At 38.9% G+C, this 17,314-nt stretch overlaps 1 protein-coding gene across 1 annotated transcript in view; it reads right to left on the reverse strand.

Moving 5' to 3' along the window:
* Positions 1-261: 261 nt before the first annotated feature.
* The window catches only part of LOC121199566 (disks large-associated protein 2-like), an 82,008-nt gene continuing 64,955 nt past the window's right edge, over positions 262-17,314 (reverse strand). Inside the window, exons 6-13 of the mRNA XM_041064376.1 lie at positions 16,431-16,475; positions 11,821-11,877; positions 6,050-6,408; positions 5,063-5,148; positions 4,580-4,986; positions 4,156-4,247; positions 2,231-2,383; positions 262-477 (exon numbers count right to left, since the gene is read on the reverse strand). Of these exons, the coding sequence (XP_040920310.1) occupies positions 262-477; positions 2,231-2,383; positions 4,156-4,247; positions 4,580-4,986; positions 5,063-5,148; positions 6,050-6,408; positions 11,821-11,877; positions 16,431-16,475 (1,415 nt within the window). The remainder of the gene's footprint in view (positions 478-2,230; positions 2,384-4,155; positions 4,248-4,579; positions 4,987-5,062; positions 5,149-6,049; positions 6,409-11,820; positions 11,878-16,430; positions 16,476-17,314) is intronic.

Below are 17,314 nucleotides of genomic sequence, written 5' to 3' on the forward strand. Positions count from 1 at the left end.
TGACTTCTCACTTAGGAAAGATGGGGCGTTCTTCCCTATGGCAGTGCCACATTGTCATTTAGGCTGATAAGAAGGACATATTTTCAGCTGCAATCTTTGCCTAGTGTAGCCTCAGTGGGGACCACCCAGAGAATGGCAACAGATGATGACAAAGTGGACGAGCAGTGACAGATGATGGCAGCAGGGGGAGGCCAGATGTGACGCCACGAGCTGGTGTTGGGTGGAGGTGAACAAGAGGAGCTGAGGATGAATTTGTGGGCCTCAAAGCCGCGTCTGGGCTTCAGGGATGTATATCTCAATGCTGTCTGCCCTCTCTGTGGCTGAGTTCTGTCTGAAAGAAGCTGCTCGTTTGGCAGCCATGAGGCGTCTGCGGGCTTCCTGTCGCTGGCGGTCCTGAAGGTCCAGAGAGCGCTCCCGCATCACACCACCACGCCCCTTGGCCGGCCGCTTTGGCAGAGGTGGTGGCCACTTCCGCTCCTTAGGATACAGAATGACATGATTAAACAAATGTTCTGTCAGTGTGAGCCACATAATTTAAATTATGGACCAATTTTTTGACCTTAAACTTCATGAACTTAATGATTTATGAAGAATCCAGTCAATCAGATCAGTTCTGCTTCTATGAAGTGAAAGTAAAAGGATCACACTCCCCTTATGGACATATACTAAAAATGACAACAGCAACATTGTTTTTATTCTATTCTATTTTACATTGTTCTATTTAGTTTGGCTGTTGTATATTATCCCTTTATAGAAAAACAAGGGAGACTATTTATTCAGCTCTATGCAGGAACTCAGAATTGAGGGCTATGAGGGGGGTCAAAAGCTATATTAACCAGCAGATGAAAAACTATCAGGGAGGCCTAATTTCATAAGGAAATCAGGCAGAAAATAATAAATGCTGAGTCAGTGCAGATGAATTAAATACTCAGAGGACTTTTTTTCTCTACAGGGTCTGTAGATTTCGCAAAATTTGACTATGAGTCAAGTGCGTGCCAAGGCCGTTTTGCCTAAACCTTGGCATCACAGAATCATTGCTATTGCAGAGACTCTGTAATGTATACACTATGTATGCAGCAGAAAAATGTATAAACAAAATCTGCCTCATCTAAAGACATCTCGAAAGACTACAGAAACAGTCCTTACTGATTATATAGCCAGAACATTACACTTGCAAAGCCTTTTCAAAAAATGACATTTACCCACAAAGGCACTAAAATTTCACCCATGTGGCCTACAGAGCTGAACAGACTAATACTCACTAACATTTCAATGCAAGGCAAGCTTCTCTGATTGCTCAGAAAGTTGGTGTTAGAGTAAAATGGTGCCTGCCTTTAAGGAAATAAACCCAATACAGAGCATCTGTGTCACTGTTAGGGCTCAGCTTCATGGAGCTTGCAATGTGCCCATTAACTGCTGGAGGTAAATAACTCCCTTACAACTACAACTGTAGCATGAAGATAATTATCCAAGTGCCCTGAAGGATCTCGTCTATCTCTAAAAACACATTACCATCTAAATGTGCTTCTTACAAATGTGCCTCCCTCATCTACAAGCACCACTCTTCCCAACGTGCTTTCATTTCAGCTGCTGGGTATCGGTGATTTAACTGGATGGTTTGATGTCTTTAATGTTTGATATCTTTTATTTTCCAATCATTGATATTGGTACATTGCCATCTCACAATAATCAAACCATATATTTAAACTATCTTGTGCACTGTGACATCAAGTTTGAAAAAAATTCAAGTTAAGGAACGTCAAATAAAAGTTAAAAGGTTTACTGGATTTGTATCGGCCAGTTCCTTTGTTCAAACTCTATGACATCATGTTCATTAGCCGTAAAAGAAAGACATACTCTTTAAAACCTATTGTCTAATTTAAGTCTGCCAAAGCACAACAGTAATGAAATCACTATGTGCTGGTGAAAAACGTGACAGTTGCGTGACAATTTGAATCCGATGATAAGTGATGATAATTTTATTCTGGAGATACAACTGATGACTTTAATGTTAAAATAAACTTTTCGGATGATGCCACTTGATGTCTAAGCTAAATATGCCTCCTTGTTCCTGCACTGTTATGATAAGAATGATTAACCTCCTGCTGGTCAGAAACAAACAGGAACACAAATGCTGTCAGTGTAGTTAGTTGAGCAAGTTCATCTGGAGCCTATTAACACTAATTATTATGAGAGTGTGGATCCCTGGGAAAACAGCTACCAGCTTTACCTTCTTCTCTGGGCTCTCCACCAGCTGCCACTGGTTGCTCTTGATCTGCTGCAGCTCATCAAACTTGGCAGTGACGTCATCGATGGAAAGCTGCAAGAGGTCCCAGAATCCAGCCAGGTCCTGAGATGTGGGTCTGGGCATGGCACTGGGGTCCTGAAGAGACGGTGGAGAACAGAGTGTAGTGAGGTTTTGGCATTTAAGTGAAGTGATTTCATCCATCTTTGTAATGTGCAGGATTACAGAACATGAATTCCCTGTACAGATGTAAATGAACTTACATTAAGAGCTTCAGAGCTACCTGTTCTGAAACAGATTTATACCATCTGTATCAAACTAAAACCAATGAAAACATTTAATCTTAATCATCTAAGTCATTGGGGAAAAAAAGAAACTACGCCACTAAAACAATCTATGTTTGAAAGTACAACTTAATTTCTGGATATATTGCTACTCACAGCCACATCTATACTTGAACCTCACCGTTCCCACCACTGGGTGGCAGTACAGCACCAACAGTGGTTTACCACCTCAACTGACAATTTCTGGGTGCATCCTTTCACTGCCTTTAATGACATCCTTTTTTAAAAAAAAACCAAAAAAACAGCAGTTTTGGTGATTTGGTCCATTGTGTGCTGTAGCAGCAACAATGATAAAGTTCATTACAGGTCATTTTATGGTCACATAGTCCCGTACAGTGGGGAGTGATGTGGGAGAGACAGTGATGTGGTCATTACCTCAAATCAAATACAATATATGTGCACTCTTCAGATTTTTCCTTTCTGTTCCAACAAGCATGCACAACTGTCAGCACAGGTGTTTTCATAGAATTTTTTCAGTGTTTTAATTCCATTCTGCTGTGATTTTACAAAATCATGACTTCTCTGTGAAATTTAAATGACAAAAACGTGTTGCTCAGAGTTGCAGCATTTCTGTGGTTCATGATACCTAACCAGCCGCCTGCTGATGTGTGAAATGCGAATGACAACAGGTGCAGGTACATACAGCCCTGTGCTCATCACCACAAACCGCAAACAAAGAATGAATGTGAACTCAGACCAAAGAAAATTCTATCAAGTCAAACTTCAAAGCACGTCCAGAGCATCATGCAGTTCCTCCACCATCCACCAGGGAAACAGAGTCGTTTTCTCATTCAGACATGTCTGAAGGCTCAGGGCAATCTAAGGCTTGTCACTACCAATGTTAGTCTTAATTCATCATCCCATTATCTATGAAGAGAGAGGGAGAGAGTGCAGCCCAAATCCATACAAGAGAGAGCAACACACTGAGTAGACACACACACAAATGCACCAAAAAAACAACACAAGGCAGTGAGAGAACAGGCAGATTTCAACAACCTCCACACGGTTTTGCATTTCATTAAAAAAATTAGCTACGCTTTAGAAAGGTGTGATTAAGTGCCTGCCCGTCTCTTTCACTGTCGCTCTCTACTGTATCTGCAAAAACATTCCCACATATGACACCACCATTTTCTAATATATGCTGACTCGGTGGATACTTAGCATTAGAAAAGGTATGAGTTTCCAGTCGACGTGACATGAGGGCTAAACAGTGAGACAGTGTGACAGTCCATTATTCAAACTCTGAGATCCCATTCAAACTGCTGCCTCTGTGCATTAATGGATGGCCTCAACACAGGTGCTGCTTCCTATTGGAATTCCCCTTTCGTTTACTGCGGGGTCAATAACAGCAGAGGGACTGCTACCGCTATCGATCTCTGTGGTCTATTTCTGGAAGGTGCACAAGTGCAGCGTCAGGCCGAGCACCTACTAAGAGCTCTCGGAAAGAGGAGGCCATCAACAAGTTTATCCCCGATCTTTTGTGGGGTTTTTTTGTGTAACATATTAGCAGCCTGTAGGTTGATACAGTGTTCTTGTTCACAAACACACTCACAATACAATACTCACCAGATTCTGCTGACATAGCCAGTAAAACTGCTGAAACTTTTGAGACATTAGTAGCTGAGCACTTCCCACTGCACTCCGGATTTTTCCTAGGACTGGTGGACAGAAACACACACGCACAGAGAGTGGAAGAAAAAAAGCGACAGAGAAAGAGAGAGATTCTGGTTTTACCACTGGCAACTTGGCAAAGGCCAGCATGTTGAGCAATGCCTTTCAGTCAGTCATTCACAGGGATCCAATCTGCTCACAAAATGCCTGTCACGATGCAGTGTAGTCAACATGACAGCTAATACTGTGAATGTTCACTTCGAATATGCTGCAAAAAAATATACATATATCACATTGCACATATGATGAAAGCATTGACTTCAGAAAACAAAAGCAGTCCTTGCTTTTACAATAATGTAGTTTCCCTGAGGACACTCACTCTCCTCCGACAGGTCATGTTCCTCTGCCTCTCTCTCCATCTCTTTGCACCATCCCTCCAAGCGCTTGGTTTCATTGTGAAGCAGCTGCATAAACCAGCTGCCATCCCTGCGCAGGGGGGACACACGGCCTGTTTCAGTGCTCTCCAGGCTGGGTTCGACCAGCCAGGGTTCAGGCTGTGGGCTGGGAGGCCCACTGGAAGGCCGGTAGTCCTCCCTGTAACTGAAAAGGCCCTGTGTGCGCACTGTACGGATGGCCCCATACTGTGTGGGCGTGCTGGGCTCAGAGTGGCGACCAAAGGCACCACCAAACTGCAGGCCCTTGTCCTCCATGGAGGGAAAGCCCTCCAACTCCATGTCTGCTTGCACTGCAGTGGTCACACTATTCGAGCGCTTGAACCGGCCATGCCTAAAGAGAGTAACAATGAAATGTAAACTTACTTTCTTGATAACAAAGAAGAAGTTGCTTCATTTGTGCCACATACCGTTTTTGATCCTCCACCTGGATCCCTATAGAATGGAACTGAGGAAGGCCTTTACTTTCAGTCTCAGAGTCTGTCACAGTTTCCACCTGATAAATACACACAACAGAGGACTTTCAAATGATCATCATTCACAGCTGAAATATCCAGACACACATTGCTACCACTCAAAAGGACAGCATGACAATAAGAAATGAGTTACATGTTGCTTCGATAGAATTTTTTTTCACTTATCACAGTATTCAATTTTCCATTTTTGTCTTTCAGCTAGAAACAAGATTGATGGGTGTGCTGGTTGTAGAAGGTTACCTAAGGCTACCTTATCCTCCTGAGACCCAGAGGTGAATGGGGCCACGGCCCAGGGGGGTGTGTCATCCCTGTATAAGTGTGTAAATGGGACCGTGGCCCCGGGGGTGGGGGGGTGTCAAGTCCTCTCCAGGTAATTGTACATCCTGACGTGTAAAGGTCAACAAGACTGCTGCACCTTGGAGAATACTTCACACAGATTGGTACATTTGGGAACTGGTGACATCTCGAAAGTGGCAAGATTAACTAATTTGCATACTTGTAGTTTTAATGCCAGTTCAACATTTTGAAGTGTTAATCCCTGTAGATGTGGACATACGTCTTCCTCTTGTCAGTTTATAGTCCGCTATTTTGTTTTGGTTTTTTTCCTGTCCAGAGTAATCCATAGTGACATCTGCAAAAAAATTCCATTGCGTGTTCTTCTATAGTGGAAAAAATGTATTTGGTTGATTGATTAAAATATGTACGACTGACAGCCTAGAGATGTCTTTTTTATCCTAGATTGTACAGGACAGCTGTCTCACATATTAACAATATGAACATCAAAATGAAAATAAGAGTATTATCCTTTCAGACAGCACCAGACAGAAAAAGACAGAGGAGATTGGTGTAATCAGTGTGAGGGCTGAATGTGGTGAGTGAAAAGAGAGCAGCAGTGAGTGACATGGTAAGTTATGTTGTTACCTGTATTCCAATAGAGGAACGTGGGGTTTTGAGGTACTCCTCGGCCTTGGACACCAGCACTGCTTTGTCGCATGTCTGGACGGAGGTGTGGCTGCCCAAAGATGCATGCCTCTTGCCTGCTGCTGACTCCATGGCCATGGTGACCGCCTTGGTGCTGTCTAGGCTGTCTGTGGAACTGTAGATGGGACGCCCAAGGCTGTCTGTGGTCCACAGACCGCCCCGTGGATGCCTGCCCTCCTGGTAGGCATCTTGGGTGGACTCTGTACTGCTCTGGGCTGTCACAGAGATAAGAGGCTTGGTGGTGGTGCGCGGGGGCACAGGAGGTGGAGTCTTCTTGTAACTGGGAGGATATGATACCACTGGATAGCACAAGCAGGATGAGAGGACGAGGACAAGGCAAGACAAGGGTAGAGGATCAAATAAAACATGAGAATGAAAAATGTGGCCAAAAGCTGACAAGGGCCAAGTGCTGCAGTACACCTGTATCACACAGTGTGTGATAGAACAGTGTCATAGCATGATGAGAGATTAGGCATTAGAGCACTTAAAGCGAGAGAAATGTCAGTAAGGTGAAAAGCAACAGCAGCTTTGTAAAATGTCTCTGTTTATTCGGGAAGAGCAATGAAGGATTATGGAAAAATTTGCTCTTTCAAGTGCAAATGAGAATTTGATGGTAATCCATCCAGATGGACCTCACAGCAGAATTGGACAAGTGCCAACTTCACTTGGTGGCTTTTTTTTTTTTTTTTTCAAATCTATGATAAAACACTGGCTTAGCGTGTAGTTGTCCAGCATACGAATTTTCATGAACAATTTTCATGATTTTTTACAAGGTTTAGATAATGCAAAAGATAATTGCGTTCTAGTAAATTCACGGGTAAATAAGTCACAGAAAAACACACTGAACCTTGAAGTCAGATTTCAAACGGGGTGTCCATGTTATCTGGTGCTCAAAGCAAAAATGAGGAGAACTGGTTTTGAACTGGATACATCTTGTTTGTTTTTTCAAATATTAAATTATGAAAAGTTACCAAACCTCCTAAATTATAGGAGGAATGAAGCGCAGAGCTTGTACAACAGATGATTCCATTTTATCAGGTGCTTGAGATTCAAAGAGTGTAGACACCATGGATCCGTTTGCAGACATTACACTGACTAAAGGCATACTTATTTTTAAAAGAATCTTTGTTATAAATACAATGCGACTTGTCATTTCAAACTTGTAAAGGGAATCAGGTCCGGTTGAATTTTTCAGTAAATCAAAGATATTTCTGTTTTAACATATTGCAAGACGGAAAGGACATTTTCTCCGAGTTTCAGACTATTTCTAATAATGTTAGAAACAACTACAAAATAGTTTTTCTTCTTGATTGATTTTTTTTTTACACTGAATAAGAAATAAACTCTCCTCTTAAAGTAAAAAAAAAAATCAGCATGAATCACAGTAGAAGGAGACTGTGAATCATGGCTCAAACTTTCTTTCTTTCTAAGTTGTCTATGTTGTATCAAGACACATATAATAGCCCTTATAAGCATTCAGTCATTCACCCCTACAGTGCTCACCAATTCCTTTAGTCATCCACTTGTGATGCCTCCTATTCATTCACCCATCCATTATTCATATTAGCTGTTAAATATTCAACACACTGAATATATTACTTAATACAGCAAGATTGTTGTGCTTGGTCTTCTCAAACATACTTTTTAAAGAAAGTGAAGGCACAGTCCCTAATGTTGTATATACACACACACACACACACACACACACACACACACACACACACACACACAAACCACTTCGAATTACAGGTGATTAAATGCAATAAGAAATAAGAGACCACAGGGAAGTCTGTTAAGCTAAATCCAGTCACAGACTTGACTTCCTTCCAACTTGAAGGGGCTGCAGTTCTGCAAGACACAGTGGGTGGATACCAAGATGAAAAGAGAACAGTGACTCAGGCAATACACAACTCCACTCATTCTATTTTTACACATTTTGCCCGTCTGACTGACTGAAAATGTTAAAGATTACTTGAAAATGCGAAAGATTACTTGGTACCAGCTAAAAATTGAGTGACAAATAGGCACTCTAGTACTAGTACTAGAGTGCTAGTACTAGAATAGGCACTCTACTCTAGTACTAGTACTAGTACTAGTACTAGAGTACTCTAGTATCTGTATTTCTCACAGTTACCTTGCATTACAACAAATTAAAAATTTTATTTTGTCATAATTATGATGTTAAGATGTTGAAATCAGAGTCTAAGTCACACTAATTTATCTGACTTTTTGGTGATTTTAACAAATATCTAATTAGCATTTCCATTTTTAATCCAAAAAATCAGATCATAAAACTGTAGCAATACTGTGGCAGTAAATTAAATGATACTGACATTAGGTTAAAGTCCTTTCCTCAAAATCTTTTTAAAGACATGTGAAACATTCACTCAGTTACTTTTTTATGAGATACGCCTACACTGTTCATGCAGGTCCTTGTTGAAACTACAGTGAGAGTTGATTCAACTGTATGATCATTTTGGAGGCTGCAGTTTGTGGTGCTGTTGAACTTGTTCACCCCATTTCTATGAAAATATTGAAGAAAAAAAAATCTCTGTAGAGGATACTGCAATACAGTTCAACTGTACCACAAACTACATCCTCCAAAATTATTACAGTTGAATCAACATCCTTTTGAAACAACAAAAAATTGAACAGTATAACCTTTTTAAAGGCAGGATTTACTGCAGGACATTTGTATCAAGACTGCAGTAGTTTTAGCTGGCAGTACCCGTATTAGTTTTAGCTAGGTATACCTGTGGCAATTGGGAGTGTAGTAGTTAACTTATTTTTCTCCTGAAGACTAATATTCTAAATAAAGAAATCCATCTTGTTCCGAAGTTGAAGTTCCTAAGAGAGATGAAACTTTGTAGACACTGCTTATTTGAATCACAAAAACGTCTTATCTACTGTTATCTGTTACAGTGACATGTACAGATGAACAAAATTAAGTGGAAATGCTAATGTGTCAATGAAAATGTCACACTGAAGTTTAACTTTTTCTTGGTGGTGTATACTGTTGGTCTAAATGTGCACAGCAAATACTGTGCTTGGAACCAATGATTCAGGAGATGTATTGTAACTGTAAATGTGAGCTGATGGTGGCACTACAGGAAAGGTCATAGAGTTTCCAACATTATCTTGAGAGAGTGACTGTGCACTAAGTTGGTAACAAACAGACAACAAACTACAACTGAACAGTGACATAACCTCATTTGCAGAAGTAATGAATATGACTGTACTCCCACAATCGGATAATGATAAATAGTCTAAATTAGTCTATCATCAGACTGTAAGATGAGTCAGCACCTCACACTCCTTCTGCAGTTCATTCATATGCATTATGCTTACCAAAATGGACTGACATTTGGGGACACATTTGTTGCCTTATACACCTACATTTGTGTGCTGGGCATAATCGCACAATTGCTTTCTTGAGTTAATGTTGTTTGGTGAAGACATTTAATTTTCTGACTCCTCCTGGGGTGTCATATCATCACATAATAGGATTCTGAGAGAAGAAAGAGAGAATCTGGAAAAAAGAAAAATCAAAATATACTGCAATAACATTGACTGGACACCAGATGTCCTCCTATACACTCTACATTGTACACTTAGCGTTCTATCTGGGCAATACTGGATCATGTAAGAGGACTGTTTTTACTGTCTCTCCCTTTAGGGGTCGTCACAGCAGATTACCATTTGCATGTTTGATTTGGGACAGGTTTTTATACAAAAGTACAAAATGTAAAGTCTCGACTTTACATTTTGTACTTAACTTTAAAAAATCACACAGGGACTTCAAAATTAAAAGAGGGAGAAAATCCAATGTTGGCACTGACAGTATAGCCTCAGTAATCTATACTATAATGCAGACACAAGACCTGTAACATTCTGTGTAAGAGGTTTGAATGGTACTTTTTCTCAACTTGAAACTTTAAGACCTACAGTTTTACTAAATGCTAAATAATGTTCAATGTAGACTAGGTACCACTACCCACAATAACTGATAAAATCTAGAAAGGACAAGTTGAGTAAAAGTGTTTACTTCAAGAAAGCAAATTTGCAGAGCTACAGCAGCTTTTCCTTTTAATTGCTACAGCCTTAGTCGAAAGTTTGGTTAATATAGTCCAGGGAAACATCCTGTCCTTTGTGTAGTCAGTTGTGCCTGGATGTGTTTGAATATGATTGTTTGGCTTAGCACTGCTGCACTGGGCAGTTCAGTAAACAGAACCCACACAATGGAAGTGCACCCAGGAATAAATGGATCTGAATGTCATGCTATAAAATTGTGTTGATGCTTTGCTTAAAAGTACAGTATTTGTAGTATTACAGGTACCTGGCAGTTTATGCTTTCAAAACAGCCATTTTGACACAACAGCCCCCTGCAGCTCTGAAGCAGGGGCGTGCTTCTGCATCAGCACTTTATCTTCATTTGCTCTGCTATCTCTCCTTACTGACTTTTTCTGTGATCCTTTCTGACTTAATTAATGCTCATGGTGAATCAATAGTGTGCATGACACGTCTCATCAGAACGGCTGGGGAGCTGTACTGGTAATTCACTTAGTCTAATTGACTGGTCAGTTGTCAGGAAATTAATTTATGACATCTCTGATAATCAATTAATTGTTTAGGTTATGCATCTAGCACAAATGTCTCACATACTTTGGATCAAAATTTGAGGATGTACTATTTTCTCTGTTATGTATCGTTTGTAAATATTTGTTTGCATACACGCATTAAATATATATTTTTTAAAATTGTTCATATAAAGTTCTCGAAACCCTCCTGCAGCTGAATTACTTTATAGTTTGCCATTTTCTATAATGCGTGGTATAAACTTTTTTTTTTTTATACACCGGCAGATTACATTACTTCCATTTCCTGTCTGACTCTGTTACTGTTACGTAACGTGTGCACGTTCGAGACCAACGTCAAGCTAATGTTTGAAGACAAAGCAATTACGCGAACAGGTGTGGTGACCGAGAAACTGCTGCGAACGCTGGATAAACTAAAGTGTTTGTTGAATAACTGGCCTAGATAAGGACAGGTAAGTGCTGTCGGAGTGGTCCTGCATGTCTGCTTGGACGTTTTGTATTTTTTTTTCTTGCCATAAAACCGCTAGAATCCGAAAAGACTCAGAAGTACGTTAACAGCGCCATCATCATAATGTCAGCGACAAGCAGAGCAGGTGTAGCGTGCTATATTTAGTGATACAGTAAACATTAAATAAGTTTTAAATATACCGAGCTTATTGCAGTGGACAGCGAACTGTTGCTGAAGTGGTTTGAAAGGTTTTATGGATGTGTTATGAAAAGTAGGTTATATATATATAATTTTTTTTTTTTCTCAGTGTAAAGGTAGCTGCTTATGCATATCAAGATACAAACTTTTCAGAGCCATCATTCAAGCCTGTATGGGGAGTGTTTAGTTTTAAAGATATGTTTTCAGAAATAGGTAGTTTCATCAATATGAAAAGAAAAATTAAATAATTAAAGCACAACAAAAACAAACAAAAGCCTCTGTGTTAATGTGTATTCCACCTGTTTACCACATATTTACACTTATTCACTTTTTCTGTCCTATTTTTTTTTATAACAAAACTAGCTGGACCCCTTTTGCTACCCATGGATGCATGACTGCAACAGAAAAGTAGTTTGCAAAGATAAGAGCTAGTATGGAGGAAAGGAGAAGAGATGGAGACGGACTGGTACCTGGAGGTGGCTGAGCGCGGTCCACACTGCAGGAAGTAGGGAGACGAAACTGAATCCCTGCAAGGAGCAAGCAGCACCAGTTAGAGAATGACAGGTATCGCACACACTAATGCACAAGAGGTCTAAATCTTATTACAGATCACAGGATGTTTTCTCCTTGCTTATCCAGTTGTTAGGTAAGTAAGTAACAGGCAGGGAGAGAGAGAGAAACACAGATATGCTTAAATTAGAGTTAGAAATGGGTCAAATCAGTGTTTCTAAACAAATGATGAATGTGCAGAGCTGAATACACTTGGAGAAACTGCACTTGGCCTATAAAGATTTTGTATGATGTGCAGTCCTACCGTAACAAGCTCAAACACTTCTTCGCTGCTTTACCACATCAGAGAATAATACTTTATGGGTAACACTCATTATCCAGCATTTTCTGTGTTTTTGTCTCAAAAAGCAGACATTCTCATGGTACTGACACAACTTGCAACTTGATGGGCAATGTTCATAGGCAACAGTTTCTCAGGTGGTGCCTCAACCTTGTTCACATGTTTGCAATTAAGGTTCTTATTGCCAGAGGCATTTGTTTATATGTATTTATGTGGACTTTGTACTTGTTCCCTTTTGCTTTTGTTGCAGCTTACGATACTGCCCAAAAATATCTTGGTGCATTAGAAAACCAACAACAACAATAAAAAGCTTAAGCTTTTTAAGAATCAGAGTTTTTCAAGGTTGTTTGGAATTTTGCCCATCTGTATTGCCCTAATTAAACATATTCATCAGGTAACATGATGTAAAGATCAAATCGTACTTATCAGGCTTGGCTCAATCAGTAAGTCAGTAATGCACTATAACATATAGCAGGAGATAACATGCATTCTCTGAAAACAGACAGCTACACCTTATCATATTATACATACATATAAGACACAGGGCAGAAATTATTGAAACATAAATGTGAAAGTCAAGTCATGGTCAGATTTTTAAAATTCAGGATTTAATAAAACCAACTTAAATTATTCTAACATTTTTAAATGGTGAGATCACTTATTTTTTTCCAATCTGTGGATATCATTTAAAGAAATATTCAGTACTGAAGTATTAAACTTGTGGGGTTTTTTTTTTTAACAATACAGTGTGTCTCTGGAGCACACTGTATTGCAATTTTTGGAGAATAAGGCCAACAAAAACTGTCATGTACAGACAAGGACTTAGAGGAAGAGACGAAGACAAGTCATTATAATCAACTACTGAATTAGCCACTCTACAACTGTTGGAAAATGCCACAAACATGACCTTGAATTGGAAAATTTAAGTCTCTGTCAAGTGGCATTTTTGTAGAGTTAACAGATATGACGTTTAGACAGGGAAACAAAGAAAATCAGACAAAATGTGCTGAGACAACCAGACAAATAACATGTTTTTTAACTAATAGGCAAGACAGTCTGTACTGCCTCTGGTGTTGCAGCAATATAGTATTTTGAAAAGCGTTGCATGTTGTACTGCAGCATGTGGAGCTTCTTGAAGTTTCACTTTTAGCATTCCCATTTTCAACTTTTATACTTAATGGGGTATGACCAACCCCTTATTTCTATGACCAGTTTACTTTAAATCCTTTTGTATTTGGTTGCAAGAGCTTAAATCATACTTTACATGAAGTGCAAGTACACGGCTGCGCTTAATATATGATGATAACCACTCGTCATTTCTGGAACACTAAATACTAATCTCTTATTGTTTCTCTCTTTGCCACATGCAGTTGAAATTCCCAATTGATTATGTAAAAGTGCACACAAAAATTATGGCACTTACACTGACTTCATGTAAAGTGTGACCTAACATCGTTAGTTTTTGGTGCAGAGAATATGTAATAGACTTTCACCCTTGTGCTTTTTCAAGGCCCCTCAAACCTTTTGCTCCTTTTTTGGCCAAGACTTAAATTTCAGAAAACTCCTTGCAAAAGTTCTGTCAGCTTCTCCTCTCCGTCCGACTCCCTCCATTTGTGCCAGAGGCCGTTCTTGCCATAGTTGTGGACTCAGACTGGCAAAGAGGCTGGTGAGATGCTGCTCTTACTCAGGTCAGGGTGGTTTGTGGCTTAATGATGTGCAATGACTGACAAGCTGCGTACATGAGCATGGGGGCTGAAGATGTAACAAAGTGAGTGTGAGGTTTCTCAGGTCTTAATGCTACACTATTGTTTAACTTCAAACTGTATTACCCATAGAGAAATTTAATTAAAAAGGTATATATTTATTTTATCTCATTGTAGTTTGATGTCTAGAAGTCACAGCTCAAGGCTTTATTTAATTGCAGTATAATCATTATGTCCCTCCTTATCAACTTGGTATTCTGGCTGTTGGAGCAATGAGCAGTGAGTTCATATTGTATATGGACAAACAAGTTGAAAGCATTGTTTCTGTTTTAAATAATTGCATATGTGTGGCAAGTAGTTTACTTCTTTCTTAAAGCCAGTGTAGGTTACTGTAGTGCTTTTATTGCATCAGTAGAAATCTATTTAGTGATTTGGATTATGTGCAAAGCCAATCTTGTGGACTGAAATAGTCTAAAATGGCCTTTTCAACATTTTTGAAAATTTGTCCTCCAAATGTATATTTCTCTGAATAACGTATGTGCTCACCTAAATTTTATCTCTTTGGTGTGTGCATTTTGCCACTGGCATAATAATTGCTTTTTTTCCTGTACTTTGCAAAAAGAGCATTTACAACAAGGAATTTATTCTTCGCTTTCAGTGTTACTATACCTGACCCAACCACTGTGAAGATATTTCCTCAGGTTTAGGATTGAGCTTGACTATGGCACTGGTGGCTTTCAAAGATGGACGAGCGAATGGGTCGATAAATGGATTAATGAATGAATGGATGGATGATTTGACGTAGGACAACTAGCAGGACGTAAGGGTGTGTATAGGTCAAGAATTCCAGCTGATTCTGCTGGATACACAAAATTTTAAAACTAGGTTTGTGTAGCCCCTTTTTCAAGAGCTGTACATTACACAACAATGTTGTTCGTAGCCACATACATATATACATACAGTGGTGATGCCCCCATGGATGCAAGGTGGGTTAACCTTTTATGTATGATATATCACAACAAACCAATACAAATCAATGGCCTGTAAGTATAATTTCAACTGACCCTCTCTCTTTTCCTTTCCTTTGCCCCAATGATAAGGTAGTTGTTAGTGCCCCAAATATATCCGCAAAAAAAAACTAATCTTCTGTATGTAAAAGTTAGAGTAACTAAAAAAAGAGCCCCACTAACAACCCGTTGAGGCTGTGAAGTTCATTGTACCCTATGATCCCAAGTGTTGGACAAAACAAAGAACATATCGATCATTTTGCTGTTGTTAGAGCCTCACTGGTCGCTGGGTTCAAGATATAAGTTTGTCTGGATTGCGGCACGAGCAGAAAAGCTGAAAAACTGTTACATTTTAAACATGGGTTTGCTGTCTTGAAAAACTGAATCTGCTGACCACCAAATATAAACATTTTGTTTTAAACATTAAAAAAATTTAGCCCACTCAATGGGCACCAATAACAACTGCCTTATATAACACTGTACATACCCAATATATCTGACTACAGGTGAAATACTCTATGAAGGCTTTTGTGTAGACTGGATGAAAAATTCCAAATTAAAGTTCCAAAAAGATAGAGATAACAGGTTCCAATAGGCCAGAATCTGCAACCATGTGATAGTTTTTAAGTCAAAGTCCATCATCCAGCACATTTTAAAATTAAAGTATTCCCCTAAAGTTTATGTTAGAAGAATAAGCAGAAGAATTATAAAAATAATAAAAAAATACCATCAGTGTCAAAATCACAACTAGTGAAAGAAGCCGACTTGACTATCGACCTGTTCGTAGATCAACAACTGTGGCCTGTTCACAAATTGAGTATGAAAACCCAACTCATATCGACTGAAAGCAGCATTGATTTGTTGTGGTTTGAAGAACAAAGCTGTTATGTTGGTCATAACCTGCCTTGCTGCATGCCAGGATATTTAAACTAAAGACACTGCTGTGTGCTGATTGTATTTCCCTCTCTTCACTTAAAGAAAATGTATACAATGATTAAAGCAGGAGGTTGAATCACTACTAATACCAATGAATTTGAACAGAACTGTAATATTAAAACACAACAAATAAAAACAAACCAAATAAATCATTTTATGGATTTTGTAAAAGGCTTTATGTATGTCTCAGTTAAGGTATGCTCCAGCTGTGCAGAAAAGATTTTAAGTGGAACAGTTGCTCTTGTGTCTTACTCTGTTCAAATGCAATAGATATTGTACAAAAATGCCAGTGTGCTAACACAAGGCCAACGTGTAGGACAGTAGTCAACAGTTTTGTTAGTTTTTTTTTTTTGGTTTGTTAAACTCAGTATGCATAAGGCATAATCTTGAAAGATCCATTGGATTCAATGTGGAAACAGATGAAAACATTTAAATGTATTAAACATACTTTGTGATATGACGGCATCGTCAACTTATGATATGTCTCACTCTTAACAAGTGGAAAATGTTAATGAGCCAGACAAAATGTATGAAAAACTGTATTAACAACATATAAAAAAATATATAATAAAGCGGTTCCCTACCAGACCTACCGTACTCTCTACGCCCCCCAGCTAAGCTACGGGCGCCTAAAATTGGGGAAAAAAAGAAAAAGGAAAAAAACAAAACAAACAAAAACCAAAACAAAAATATGATTGCTTAGTAGAAAAGCAAGGCATATTGAAAGGGTCAAAGTAAAAGACACTGTGCCAGACCCATGCTGTGTATTTGCAGTGTGTTAATGTGCGTAACTACTTACTATGCACACAAAAATGACTATTTATGCTACAAGTCAGCGGCATCTTTGGATTGCATTGTAAAGCTATGACCCCCATTTTGCCATTTAAATTACCATAAACATAAACATCATAAACATTTTAATCCATTGTTTTTTATCAATTTATGAAAAATACATAAGGCCAATAAAAGTTGTAAATGAAAATTCACAGGAAACACCACAATAAGCCAAAACATAAAAATAAAAAATTTGAAAACAAAAGTATCACATACTGGTTTCATTCATTTAACAAAATAAGCATAAGCTAACAAATGCAGGCTAAACTATGGTTTTCAAAAGGATGCTTTTTAACGTTGACAAATTCTGATTCACTAAACAATACAGTCTGAGATCCCTGAAAATTGCAATATGACTGATGCAAAACAGAGTAGCATGTTTTCTCCATGAAACCTTGAATAAATGCAGAAAAATAGCACATGGGTAGAAAAGGATTTATATTCAAGCAGTGTTACAGGTTCAGGCGAGATCAGATTCCATCCACAAACTTTTGTCCTCATAACTGGACATCACAGAGTTGGCACAGTTGTTGCATCAGATCTCTGGATGACAACAAAATGTAAACAAAAACTCATGGGGTAGTTGACTACATACTGTAACATATTATATAGACAATTCAGAATTTCCTACAAA

This window comes from Toxotes jaculatrix, chromosome 19, assembly GCF_017976425.1.
Source record: "Toxotes jaculatrix isolate fToxJac2 chromosome 19, fToxJac2.pri, whole genome shotgun sequence".
Taxonomy (NCBI): domain Eukaryota; kingdom Metazoa; phylum Chordata; class Actinopteri; family Toxotidae; genus Toxotes; species Toxotes jaculatrix.